Source organism: Megalops cyprinoides, chromosome 2, assembly GCF_013368585.1.
Source record: "Megalops cyprinoides isolate fMegCyp1 chromosome 2, fMegCyp1.pri, whole genome shotgun sequence".
NCBI classification, from domain to species: Eukaryota; Metazoa; Chordata; class Actinopteri; order Elopiformes; family Megalopidae; genus Megalops; species Megalops cyprinoides.
The window spans coordinates 44,024,080-44,038,972 of NC_050584.1; the positions used below are offsets into that span (position 1 = coordinate 44,024,080).

Genomic DNA, 14,893 nt, shown 5'->3' on the forward strand with positions numbered 1-14,893 from the left:
CATTAATCATTGTACTGGCATTTTTTTTTAACAAACACTCTTCCCAGTGTTAGAAAGGGAAACAGAACCAAACAACTCAAACGTAATGTTTATAAGGATGAACTCTGAAACTGCCCTTCTCAGAGACTCAGGTCACCCAGCACCCACCTCAGTTGAGACACACTGATCACAAGATATAAATGGCTGCTCCTCCTTTTACATCTGACTATAGTTAGGCCTCGCTCAGACACAGTGAAAACACGTTTTGTCCTTACTGTGATTACTTTGATCCTTACTGTGTACAAATGATTTAATTTAAAAAGGGCAGCAACAACCAGCCTAGCTCCACCAGCTCAGAGCAATACAGTGTTCAAAACATTAATGGCCATGACCTGACTGTGCATTACGCCTGCACTAGGACAGCCAAATTCGGTGCTCTGTGCTGCATATTGCTGCATAATCATGAAACGGCCATACTGTACACTTATCATGGATACTGACCCTTTTCACAAAAAGAGGGGAAAACCTAAAGATCTGTTCTGAAGAGGGGATTCATAATCAGCTTTAAAAGCACAGGCAATCTATGGCTTTTGTCAGAGCTTACCTCCAAGACCCCCTTTTAGTCATTAGTATTGAGAGAACCTTCAAATACATTGTGAGGGTTACAGTTTAGGTATCAACAACTACATAGCAAGTGTTTAATGAACAAAGCAGCTACTGACTCTAGAATAATTGTGAAACATTTATAGGAGCTTGACACCACCCTCACAGATTTCTTCCAACAGCATTTCTGGTCAGCTGATCTAATCATGACCAGAGAGCACAGTATCAACATCAAGAACATCTGCATGTGTGCAAGAGACAATAATGTGAAACCGTAGCTGCTTCACCTGGTTCTCAGTATGCTGAAAGACAGATCGTTTTTTTCTGTGCTCAGTACACACAGAAAGTGCTTTCATTATCCATCTAACAAAGATACAGGTTTAACAACTACCTGAATCAGTTTCACATATGCAAAACAAATTCATGGACAGAAATTCATGGTGACCTACTTGCTATTATTATACAATGATAATATTCTTGTTGCCGATACTGCCAGGAACTCTTTCACAGTCACATGTCATTACACTGAATTGATATGTTGCTATTTCTGGCTAAATGGCTAGTCTGTCAGCTAATGTAATTAGTAAAAAGAGCTGCAGGCAGCATTTAGAGAGACCAATCAGAAGCAAAAAAAAAAAAAATCTTCAAAAAATTGTGGACACATTTCTCAGATTATTTAATAATGAATATACGGTAAATTGAACAAGATATGGGGGAAATTAGGAAGATTAGATAAACACCAAACAGTTAAAGCCTACCTGTCGGAATTGCTCTTCATAAGTCCAGTCCCCATGATCCTGGCCGCCCAGCTGACTGTGAGAGCCGTGAGGCGGGAGAGCCGATACGCGGGGTTCCTGATCTGCCATAGGCCGGGCCTTCATCAGCTGGGAGTGGGGGTGCAGCTGGCGGTGAGGAAGTAGCAGGATGCCTTTGCCCATGCCCACTGCCTCTCTTCCAGAAGGCACCCCCTCGTCACCCAGGTCATCTTCGTAATCTTCCTCCATCTCACCTTCAAAGTCCTCCTCATCCCATTTTTGCTTTCTGTGCCAGGACAAAAGCAAAGAAAGACATCAATATTTACATCAGTGCGTTCTCGTGTGCAGTTATGTTATGAGGTAAAATAACTTGGCTAGCCAGGGTCACATGCGTTATATAATTTGTCACATCTGCATTTAAAGAACAGAATGCCCTGTTTCATCCATCACCTTTGATAAAAATCAAAATCTTCTCTTCAACACCATTATGGCATCTATGCCCTGAATTAATTAACATTAACCTCCGTTCCAGCTCAGTGGATGATACACCTCACAGACCACTTCATAGTAATAAGTCAAATTTCAATTTGATATACTAAACCAGTTGAGATAAGGGGGACAATAAATTGGAAATTGGAAATGAAAAACGTGGGAGGTACAGCAGAAGAAGGAGGCTCTACTCACATACGCTCCTCCTCTTCTGAACCCATCATGTCCTTATATGGTTCCTCCCCTTCTTCATCATCCTCATCCTCCTCATCCTCTCCTACACTGCTGTGCTCTGACATGGGGCTGCTGGGGGCTCTCTGCAGACCAGCAGCCACCGCCCGCATGGCTGCCAGAGCTGCTATTTGAGCGTGCTCAGCCTCGGGGGCGGGGCTTCCCATCATCTCGTCCGCAGCATTGCCAGAGTTGGACTGAGAAGTATTTCGCACCTGGGACTGCCCAGCTTGCTGTTGTAGCTGTTGCTGCTGCTCTAGCTCCATAAGTAATTTTGCTCGCTGCTGCCTGTGCAGATTCTCCATCACAGCTTGAAGCTTCATCTCCAGACAGAGTTGCGCCCTGCTTATCTCGTCTCCTTCCTCGCCGAGAGCTCAGATCACACCCGGCAAGGACGTTTCCCTCTCTGATCTTAAGGGGTGAATTTTTCCCAAGCAAATTCAATTTATCGATGCCTGCGTCTTCAAAACAGAAAAGGACAGATGGCTCCTGGGAGACACAGAGAAACACTGTGGCGCACTCTGGCTATCAATATCCTGACAAAGCAAAGTCTTGAAGTATTTTGTTGTTTGCCTCTCTGGACAGTAGTCCCAGGTCTTGTGTACAGGTGGCCTGTGACTCCTGACTGTAGAGAAATATGGAGTTTGTACAGGGGGGAGAGATGGGGACCAGCAGTTCTTTCTGGACTTGGTCTAGACCCATGCAGCCCCCAACTTGGGAGCTGCCTACTTTGCAGATGAAGGTTGCTTTCAGGTAATGTGCCTCTGGACCTCTGTCAGGCCCTGCTGGGAGGAGAGAAAGGTTGAGGTTAGGAACATATACTGGGGCTTCCAGTGAAGTGCTTTCTTCTTTCAGTTTTCTTCTGTATTTTTTTTTTTGCATTTTTCCCTTTTTTACCATGCAACAGTATGTTAGACTAATCTCACCGCTCACAACTTCTGCAATTGAGTAGCAGTGCATAATGTAGCAAATGCGATCCTCTGACAAATATGAATAGCTTCCATGTCTTTTTAAATGCTTTTTCCCCTTTATGTAACCATGTTCTGCAAATTGTACATTAGGCTTGTGCTTCTATGATAAACTGTGCGCTTACACAGAAGCACTAAGACATGTACAACCTTCTGTTACACTTCCATGCAGCCAATGGATATTTTTCACGCTACAAGTAACACAGCACAATTCAGTGGACTGGGCACTTACAGGAGGATAGCCGCTATTCCACTGACGCCATCTGTGCAATTCACATGCGCCAGATGAATTGCAGGATTCCTGACAGAGGTGAAATGAAGAAAACCTAGCCAGCCTACCTATCCCTGTCCCCGGCGAAATGGCTATAGGGTTTAGCCCGTGTAATGCCTTAATGACTGCGATACTAAAGACCCATAACATAACCATTTCTCACACTACAAGTCCTACAGTGCACCAGGAGGCAGATGCCGCATGGTGACTAGGCACATCTCCCTGACATCACCCACACAAGTAATAGGTTCCTGAATGAGTTCAGTGGCGCAATGTAGAGAACCTGGCTAACATACCCACCCATACACCACAGGAACAAAGCCAATGTCTTCACCACCATGTGTACCCTGTCACTGTTAAAATACTTTTTAATCTGTCCTCCAAAACCAAATTTCATTCAAAAGACCTTTTACAGCTTGGATATAATTTTAACAATAGCTCAAAGACAAGGGCAAGAAGACCCTCAGTAAAAAACATTATCATAAAATCTACAATGAAAATTAAGTGCACAGAAGACCACCAAGTTTCTGTACTAGTATCTCTGTGGAACATTTCAAATATAATCAGTAACAGACTCATTATTTCTAACCATCTGTAAAGTTCCATAAAAAATAAAACGTAGTTTTAATTTTCTGTTGAGGGAGAATTGCTGCAAATACATTACAGTACACTACTGAGTGGAAAATAAATAGAAAGGCAATGAAAAATACAGCATACAGATGTAAATGACATTCAAATTACACAGACGTAATTTAAGAATGCAAATAAAGGGGAAATACTTGACTTCCACAACAGAACAACAACAGTTTCCATGATCTCTGTGCAAACCATACTAGCAGAAAGAACAGTGCGTATTCCTTTCGAGAGTAATGTTGTCGATACGCAAACACAGCGTCTGGCCTTTTTTGTATCTAAATTCTATTTTGTCGAAACAGACATATGCACGGAACACACCTAAAGCCCCTCTGTGCCAATGCCAAGTTTTAAGTAGAAGAAAAAAATCTGTTTCTCATTAAAAAAAAACCCATGGTTCACAAGGAGGTCAGACCATATGTTAGCTGTGTCTGTGTTGTGAAGGAATCCATGATTAAGAGACAAATTACAGATAAAAATATTTTCAGACAGGCTGATGCCAACTTGTGACTACAGTAAAGCCAGCAGTCAACATTCAACTATCTATCTACTTTCTTAACCAAGTATCTGTGTACATACATGGTCATTGTTCACATTTCATCCTTAAACATGTTCTTCATGCACAGTCTGCATCACACATTATTCTAATGGAAAGTCTCATGTTATGAATATGGTTTCTCCATGTTCACCTGCATTTGACAAGGAACTGCTAGACCGTATCTCACACTACATTACAGTCCATCTTTCAGTACAGACAGAACTGCTTTACCAGTAATTCTGTGCCAGGAGTCACAGCTCATATATTCTCCTGTGGTTATATTGGTCACTGCTGCACTGTAATAACACAGCTCTTTTGTATTTATTGTAATAAAACAGTCTTATAACACAGAAAATTTTGAAATGAAAAGAAAGCTTTGTTTCATATGAATGTCACTGCAGCACAAGGCACAAATGACATAGAACTGCAGCATAGTCTTACAAAATAAATATACCAGACCATTTTTCACTTGCAACAGTCTTGGAACTTGATTTTAGTAGCTATGCATTTCTTCAGTAACCAAAGTCTGGGGTGACATATTTAAGGATTTTTTTTTTTGTGAAGAATCACATTCAAACAAAAAATCCAAAACCTATGTGTATTGCTCCTTTCCAGAGTTATCAGAAATACAGTATCATATACTGCATCCTGCTTCAATAACTGCTTTGAAAATACTGTATCCCTCTTTAGTGAGCTTACATACATCTTCAGAATAGCACATTATTTGACTCAAGAGGGACATAATGTGTGTGTATGTATTGGAATGCCACACAGGCACTCATGTGCTACCAATCTTGGCTGATTTACCCCTTAATTAACTTTCTATGGCTTATAGTGGAGCTGAGAACAGCAATCGTATTGTTTCATTCAGCCAGTTGGCTGAAATCTAATTCATACGCTAATCTGCCTCCAGATCCATAGGTTTAGAAAGACAAAGCATTGTATATGCAACTTAAAATATGTTGTTGTACATTCTTGGTTGGACAAACTGAAAACAGACCACATTCAATTCCCCTTTCATCTCTTGCTGATCACGGAATCTCTGACACAGCTCATATGTGGTTCTTCTCACATGTGATCTCACCCATTACCATTTTACACCTGTGTGCTGCGGCTTCTAAATTCCCTATTGAGAAAAAGCCAAGCATTGCTTCAACCCCCTCCCTCTCCTCCATACTTCCTCTTTTTTTTTTTTTTTTTTTTTGCATTAATGGAGAATTTACAAGTGTTACTGATAACAAAAATAGCTAAAAATAATAAACTACTCAGACATCAAACATTTTCCCCTTCCTGTTAAACAACTGAATTTGTAGTATGTAAGTGTACGCACACAACAGACACATTCTTAAAATACACACAACCATTATTTACCACTTTCAGAGTAAAATTACATTTACACCTAGTACCAGTGTCCTGGACATACAGAATAACATTATACTGGAGTTTCAAGGAGCCACAATTTTTAAGGCATGTTACATATTTTTATATATACACACAATGCTATATAATATGTAATACATATGTTTTTCAGCAAAGGACCAACAAAAAGTCTATGGGGCCACCAGACCACAAAGTGATTAGCCCTGCTATATTGTCTGCAGGAAAAAGTCACTTTCAGTTCCATGTTTTCAGGTTTTAACTCAAGCACAGTTCCTTCCCTCCAAAGTTACTTCAGATGTGAAAAAGGAAAGACTTCTAACACAACCCTTGCTTGAATTGTTACAACACTTGCTCCAACTGTTGCTAGACTAGTGTAGACTGGCTGTTTTTAACCTTCAGATGGCAAACAATGATAATATTAAGGAAGTTGTAAGGGTCATAATATACCTCCTATGTAAGAAAATTAATTTAAAAAACAACTCTCCTTAGGGCATCTTGCAGTTTAGCTTAGATTTGCAGATATACACAGCAGATCCCTGACATCGTCTACACCAACAGACAACTTCGACTGGGTTTGAAAAATAGACACATTTCACTAGTCAACGGTGACTTCCACATCCCATCTGCTGTCAGTACAATATGTTCTCAGTACTCTGCAACAACTCAGTTTTGTTTAACTTATGTGAAGCTGCTTGAGTTTTTCTACTCTGCTAGGACAGAAACCCCATGAATGCCATGTGTTGGACAGTACCCACAGTCTAACTATTGGATTCACCCCAAAGTCTGCACAACTGTACCACAATCAGTTGCATAATTCTGGTATAGACACAAAATGCAAATCCCACTATCACAAATGAATTGCAACGGATAAACTGTGGTTTAGGAGCCATTGGATAAAAAGAGCTGGAAGAGGGTTAGGCTCTCCTGAAGGAAACAGGATGGTCTGTGTTAAATGACGGATAAGAGACGACTGATGAGAGTGAATGGGTTAATCCTCTTTCTTCCCCTCATTGGCAAAGAGAGCAAGGGAGGGGTGAGCTATAGATTGCAGGGTCTGAACAAACAGGACTAAGAGATAAGGAAAGCGCTGAGGGTCTAATTCCACAGAGATAGAGCAACACACACCACCTCACGTGCACATGCAGAACTGTGCTCTGATACTCACTGATACTCAGCTGTAGACCAGCTGCAGCCCCCCCTCCCCAGCCCCCAAACCCTGATCCTCAAAGCTACACTAATGATTTAACCACGTACGGGCTGCCATCAGAATACTCTGTGACCATGGAACTATTGGAAAACATGCTGTTGCTCTCTGCAGTGTCGGGGAGTGAGTAAATCTATAAACATTTCCATTTATTTGTACAAAAAAAACCACACTGAACATACACTTGCATTCTAAACTGAATCGGATCACACACTTAACACTGGGAAAATTTTTGGAATGGGTGAAAGCCATTTTTTCCAGTTCTTAAAATAGCATTGCTCATATTCACCATTGCATTAGACCCAGGCCATGTAACTTTTGAATCGAGCAAGTACTGAGCAAATATCATCACTTAACTTACTACCCACTTTGAGCCAAATGTGCAATGTAGAAGCATCTGACATGGCTGAAGTTGTGTGGTATCAAACTGTGCAATGGTATGAAATTAAGGAAGTGACTTCCATCGCTTTGCAATCTTAGTAAATACAGAAAGGAGGACAAGATGAAAGACATAAACATGGTTTGCTGTAAAATTTCACAAAGACGATTACTATTACCAACGGTGTCTGATGGCTGGGCCATTAATGAAACGAGTTTGTATTAACTTGTGGGCTGAAGACGGCGTTTAGTAGGAGCTCGAGGGAGGCATTTGATACGGAAGTTGTAAGCATGTGCGTAAGTAACGCAGCAGTGGCCCTTTGTGGATTTAGCTATGTAACACTGACACAGTTCCTGTTTCTGCCACATAACTGTGAAAAGAGCAGCCCACTGTAACATGATCTGGAAGGGGGCTGTTACACATACAACAAGAAGCAGGGCTAAGCTTCTTTCATACTGGTGAACACCGCTGCTCTTAACTATCTGGCATTTGTTCAGACTCATCAAAGCATTTCCTCCAAATATCCAGAGAGCACAACAATACAGCTTCCACTGAGCTCATAACACCAAAGAGCATGATCACTGAAGCACTGTCCCACCCCCAACAGTGTCACAGTTTTCACACTAACGTCTTCCACAGTCTACAGCAAAGCCAGAGAAAAACCTGAATATCCCAGCTTTTGTTAGATAGTGTCTCTTGGCACCATGAGCAAATGTCCTTGCTGGAGTTTTCATGGAATTTTTCCTTCTTAACTGGATAATCCATTTGTGTTTTACACTCCCTACTAAAATGGATGTCAGCAAAAGGTGAACAGCATCCCAATTACTTAAGAAACACATTAGGGTAATGTTAAGACCATGACTGATTCTAATTGTGTGTGAAAATTCATTTTTATATTTTCACAAATTTAAACATGTATACCTTCTTTATTATTTACAAAACATTTTTGAATTTTTGTGATAAATTTTCTCCGTACCAAGAAAAAAAATTCATTAGCTGACCTCAAGGAGAAAGTGCAAGCTACAAAGGCTGAATGGATGTATACATGTCACTGTCACACTCAAATTGCATTTACTGTGCCCTTAAAGACAATATCCTTGTGATGGAAGGCAAGATGCAGCTGATGCATATATATCATATTCAGTAAAGCTTCTTCATAGCAGCATGCCCTTATAACTTTTTTTTAAATAGAAAAACACTCTCTGTGTCACTGAACCTTCATTACCATTCCATTTAACTTATAAACAACTTCAACAGTGAAGAAGTATAAAATGATTGGAAATCCTCAGCCAAACCAGGAAGGAATCCAGAGCATGTAGTTGCTCAGATTAATGGGCTATTCATGTTGCCTTCTCGTGCCAAACGGCTGTGGCTAAGCAAGGCAGCACATGCTCCAGTGGACTGAATGTCACACTGCTGCAAATGATGACAGCTTCTGGGCGAAACGCAAATCGTGGTCGTTAAAGATCCTGTGCCACTCATCATAAAACGTTTGGGTGTAATGTCCTTGCCAAGTACTCCTACTGATCACTGAATGACACCTCAGTGTAATTATTTAAAACTTTCCCTCTCCAGTGCAAGTAATGTGTGGTTTGCATAAGATGTAAAATGGCCGCTGACCTTCACAGACAGAGGTAATGTATATTTGTGGTGGATGTAGTGAGTTTCCTCATTATCTTTATATACATCTGAGACTATCAAGAATACTATCAGGGGAAATATTTCATTTCAGCATGGGAGTGTTTACAGTAAAATTAATATTAAGCAGTCAGCAGCCATCTAGTTAGTTTGATATTGAATTATGATAAATTTATGATCAATTTAAAATAAATTAGACATAAATATTTTAGGACAGAATTAGGCCATCAACTTTGTTGACAGAAAAAGTATAATGCCTCAAGAAAAACTCAATACACCAGTGTCTGGCTAGAAAAATTCCCTGGCAAACTATCCAAGCTCACAAAGTGCAGTGAGATTTGGCATGCTGTTATACAATCTTAACTGAATGGGTTATGACTTGACGGACCTATAACTACACAATTATTCAAGTCAAGACATGAGAGTCACGAGAGGGCTTTTTCCCCCCTCTTAGCCTTGCTCTTCAATCTTCACTATGCATCTTGCACTGCACTCATTTGCCAGTTCTGCATATAACTATATTGATTTAGAGAGACAGAGAGATTCATGACCTCTTCACACCTGTAAATTCCTGGCAGCACACAGCAGGTGTTATCGGTATAAACTAAGTTAGCTAGTTGTCCGTCTTACTTTGCATATATGGGGAAAAAGGAAACTTGCTGCCTATCGAACCAGCTTATCAAATTTAAAATACAGACATTAGATATCTGAGAGATGGTGGGCATAAGCAAGTTCTTCTCTTGATATGGTTGCACAGAAAGTTGGACCAAAGCTGAATTTTCAGGTATATTAGACTCCACTGGCTCTCTTTCCATAATCCTTATTTGAGTGAAGTCAGAACATAACGGGTAGAAAGTAGGGGACAAAACAGATGCAATTTTAAAAAAGAGATGGCAACATATTTGAAAGAGGCTGGGCCGCAAACTTTATCCTGCCCTTGTTGCAACGTAACTTCTTAAATTATATTTGAGGAGGACAGCAGGTCACTTATTGTACTTGCTTTGCAGTAATCATTTACAAGGCTGTCTGTTTCAGCTGACAGAGATATGAATTATGAAGACAACCTTAAGTGCATTATGGAATTGCTGCTAAACAGGAAGCAGATGTTTCACTTAAACTGCAAACCAAAGATATCAAGAAGACTGACTGAAAAAAGATAATTATAGTCTTTTTGTTTACTAGGGGAGGTTGTGTCAATCTGTTTAACAGACTTACAATAAAAAATGCATAAGTGTAGCAAAAGATGTAAAGAAGCCTCTCCACATAGGTATCAGGTAGAATGAATGTCCTGTACTCCTGACCTCACTTTGATCAGACAATCTGCCAGCTCTCACATTCAGTACACATTGTGCAAAACACAGTTAACATTAAATAAACATTCAAATGTGTGTGTAAAATATGTGCACTGTGTTTACTCTGGGCTGATGAACACAAACAAACACAGCTCTAGAACTGTCATGGGTTGGCAGTCTCTGCCCAAGGTTTTTACATTAGTGCTTTTTTTCAAGGACGGTAGTATCTGACGTATGTGCCACGGGTAGGCCTCAGCTGGCTGGGATTCCCGCATGCCTCTGTCCCAAAGAATGAAATCACTGCTTTTTTTTCCCCTTTTTTTGGCAGGAGAACCTCACTACAGCCTGCATGCCAGAAAGACACTTTTATGTGTGGGTTTTGGCAAAGAAACAGCTGAACAAGGGCCAACCCACTCCACTTCCCCCACAACGTCAGGGAAACACCAGAAGTCCTGTTGAGAGACCAGACCTAAAAAAAAATACCAGAGGCAAGTCTGTTTCTGTAGCTGTAGAACTGAGCAAGCTGCTGCAGACATAAGAGGAATGCAAGTCCCTCCTTTAGAACTGAGGTCAGACATGACAACATCAGGCACAACATCTTCAGGCCCATGAGATTCCATTTCAAATAGTGGTCAAAACCTTTTTTAAAATTTATCTTTTAAAAAAGAAGCACCAAAAGATGCATTAACTCTGACAACAAACTTAAAATAAGGGTATGGGTACTGATTTCTCAAGCAAATAATGTGTAAGTGACAGAAAGAGAAAAATTCCATTAGTCTAAGCCAAAACTGAATTGCCTTTGCACACCAGGAGGCAGGTCATAGAAACCCAAGACTATATAATTACAAAACATCCAACACAATGATTTTGGAACACTCTCACCTAGATTCTCCATTGACACAACTGAGGGGGGAAGCCAAACTCTGTATGCTGTTAGTAGGTGGTGAAGAGTAAACTGTCTCTTAACTGAGTCTATACTTCCATGACATAGTTTGGCAGTGGGAAGCTGCAATCACCTTGAGAGAAGGATACTCTCAATTCACAGGTAAAGCACAGCATAATTATCCCTATATGTTTTGTGTGACATACTCCTTCACAGTAAAGGCTAACACTTCTGTCAGTAAACATTTGGTGAAGTGGTCCCAACTAAACTGAAATCACATGGTGACATGAACACCTCCAAATCCAATTCTGCACAAAAGGACATAAATACAGCACTATCTTTTGAACATCTTTAAACCTGGCATGCAACTCCTCATTGCTACTTGCATACTTGCACAACTGTGAACAGAAATGAAAAATAGTTCTGGTTATGAAGTTTCACATCCTTTATATAAAATCCTCACAAGAATTGTGTTCTTTATTCTGCTGTATACAACCACAATTTCTTATTTGGAATTTCTTATATGGAATCTCTTACTCTATTGCCCCATGAATCTTGACACAAAATGAACAATGACTGAGACATTTGTTTTGTGCTTAACTGAATGCTTTCTTATGGCTAGGCCACTCCCACAACCTACCTCTAACTGACAGTTTCAAGGTACTGGCAGACAAAAATGGCTGTATACAAAATACAGTATACATATGTGTATGTATGTTCTGAAACACCCATTTATTTAGTAATTCTTTCTGGCTTTTTCTGAAAAAACAACCAAAGTATTCTGAGCTGCACTTTCCCATAAATACAGAAAACAACATGAGCATGTCAAACTTCAACAGAGGTGAACTTTTTGCTTATTGATGAAGATGAGGACAAACATCTCATGAAGGCTGACACAAAGTCCCAGGGAAAGGGAGTTAAGATGTTTGTTCACACTGTAATTCTCACAACTTTGTTTTTCTTTTTTCTCTAGGTTAAACTTTTCATTACATCAAAAACTTTATTTATATTGGTATATTAAACAAACTACTTGTTGATAACTTCTTAAAAAACATTTTGCCCACAAACAGAATCTAGGTATCGCTAAAAGTAGCCATGTACTATACTTCATGCTGAAACTATAAAGACACTTCATTAGAAAGCCAATTTCTCAACACTGAATGCATTCCAACCATAATTTCAAGAGCGCAACTACAGTAGGAGCAACATGCACTCTGCTTTAACAAGGCATGTTATTCATGAGAGGGGCTTCATTATGCAAAGACACCGGGTCTTTAAGACGTGAACTTGATCGCCTACCATACGTTTCTAATCCACACAAGTCCAATCACAGAGCAAATCCCTCTTTTTCTCAAACAACTGCAAAACATGCCAAAAGAGAATGTTAGTGAGAATCATGAACCGCCCATGCTTTATTTCCCACCTAATTTGTTCAAGGGATTTTTGTAATATTGCAGAACTAGGTGCTTACAGTAAAATTCTGATACCAAATCACTGTCATGAGAACTTGAAGGGCAAGTTTTGCTAGATTTGCAAAAGAAAACCTCTGGCTTTTCAGTTAGTCTGATGAGTTGGGGGAGGAGTGCAAACAGTAAAAGTATTCTCCTTTGAAACAAACCCATATGCAACAATACATTAAAAGAAAGCAAAGAAAATGATATTCTGATGCCAGAATCATAGCCCTACAGACAACAGACACCATGGACAAATAGGTGTAAAAATGTGCTCTTGTGTTAATAAATGGTATTTATATTAAGCAAGTATGACATTTTAAAGCAGTTAGACAGCGAGGTAGTAAATAAGCATACAATTTAATAGTATAATAGTTAGGAAATCACTGTTTTCCACATGTGCTATGGTGTGTTTGAATTTATGTTTTTATTTTATTACGATTAGAGTCTGGTTCAGCATTTACGCAAAAAGTTAATGTCTACTTGGCATGCAAAAACTCAAAAACTTAGGTAATGGTATAATGAATATTTTCAAACAGTATGAATACACCCAAAAATTTAGGTTATTTTTTTCTGATGTTGCAAAGACTAAACTTCTTTGATATCCAGACTAGATTGAGGCTATTAAATTTCTTACTTTTGTAGCTATTATGACCTATTGTTGATAGCTATTTGTATATTCTCTTACAAATACACTGTTGTTACATTGTTCTTGGCTATGTTAGATGATGCTTGGAAATGCTTTTGTGTTCCAGATCTGTAGTATAAGTGTAGCCAGCATTTATCTGTCCTTCATTCAGTGATATAGATACTAACTGGTGAAGGCCACTATTCATTAAGGACCTTTATATTTGCAAACCTGACTGTGAATATGAATATTAATGTTTTTTTAAATATATGTCCAATGTAACAATGGGCATGGTAGCAATACACTGCATTTATAACACTAATTACTGATGAGGTGCACAGTTTGAGGACCCACTACTTTAGCTGAGGTTTATCACTTTTCCCCTTAATGGCTATTGCATGCTGTAAATTGTAGCATCAACAGGTGTAGGTCCATGGTGTCAGATTTCAGGAAAAATGGGATAAAGGCCATGAAAAAGAAACAACTATGCAACACTATCCACATATACCCAAAAATATGCTCTTACACTACAATCAGCTTTAGGCTTGTGTTAAACAGAAGTTACATATAAGCAAGCACTTCAAGAGCTTGACTATGTACTTTCTGCCTTAAATTTAAACATTATGTGTGCATCTGCTCTGTGAAATCCCATACTTAGCAGGTGAGACAAACACATCTAGCTGTCAAAAACTTCCACACCATATGGTGTTTTCAGGGAGCAAACTGGGGACATATGATAAAGTGTCATCTAGTCCCATGGATTTATTGTTCAGTGTTCAAGGTTTGTGAATTCAACACTAACCTTTCACATGCAAAAAGCACTGCTTGCTTTCTTTAAAGAAAACAATGATCACTTCATCTCACAGCCCTGAACAACCTCTACAACCTGCGCTATTCCTGAAAGAATCTACAGAATGTCTCCTGAACAAACCAATTTCTGTACCTTTTACCTAATGAAGAAATGGTTTACGGTATAGGCAATTCATCTGAACCCATACCTTAGGAGGTACAAATTCATGTTGATGATCCAATTTATTCCAGAGGCCCAACACCAACAAGAGTTTACACAGACTCAATAGTGTAAGATAACCTGTGTCACTCTGGTCTGTGTCATCTCAGGAGTGTGTAATGGGCAGCATCTGGTGAAATGCACACAAAACATATAGGTATTCAATTATCAATATAACATTGTTTCAGAGGTCTATGAAGCTATTGCATAACACTTAAAACGTCATCATATCCTTTCAGCAATGTGACCACGTTGTCACAGATACAAAATAACATTTTGTGTTCTACATCTGTGTTTGCTGGTCAGGTAAAATGCAAGAGCAAATATCACTATGAGCACAGTGATCTTGCAAATTTGCATTACATGGCTCCAATATGCTCTCATTCCATTTTATTCTTTCTGGCAAAGAAACAAAAAGGTTTTGAGTGTAGCACAGAAACCACCAATCTGACAGAAAATAAGTGCAAGCTCCACTTAAGGGTAGCTGGGCAGGACCTAGCACACAACACGTGAATGACAAGAAAAAACATAAATAACGGTAAGCTCTTCACTTGAAACAGTG

General features: G+C 39.5%; 1 protein-coding gene across 3 annotated transcripts in view; it reads right to left on the reverse strand.

The window, feature by feature from the left end:
- arid3a (AT rich interactive domain 3A (BRIGHT-like)) overlaps positions 1 to 14,893 on the reverse strand; it is a 32,390-nt gene that overhangs the window by 15,664 nt on the left and 1,833 nt on the right. For 2 of the 3 annotated variants that reach the window (XM_036521644.1, XM_036521645.1), the window contains exons 2-3: positions 2,022 to 2,839; positions 1,341 to 1,623 (exon numbers count right to left, since the gene is read on the reverse strand). In XM_036521644.1, coding sequence (XP_036377537.1) covers positions 1,341 to 1,623; positions 2,022 to 2,380 — 642 coding nt within the window. In that variant the 5' untranslated portion in view covers positions 2,381 to 2,839. Of the gene's footprint in view, positions 1 to 1,340; positions 1,624 to 2,021; positions 2,843 to 14,893 lie in introns of all 3 variants that reach the window. The other variant, XM_036521643.1, reaches the window with a different exon arrangement.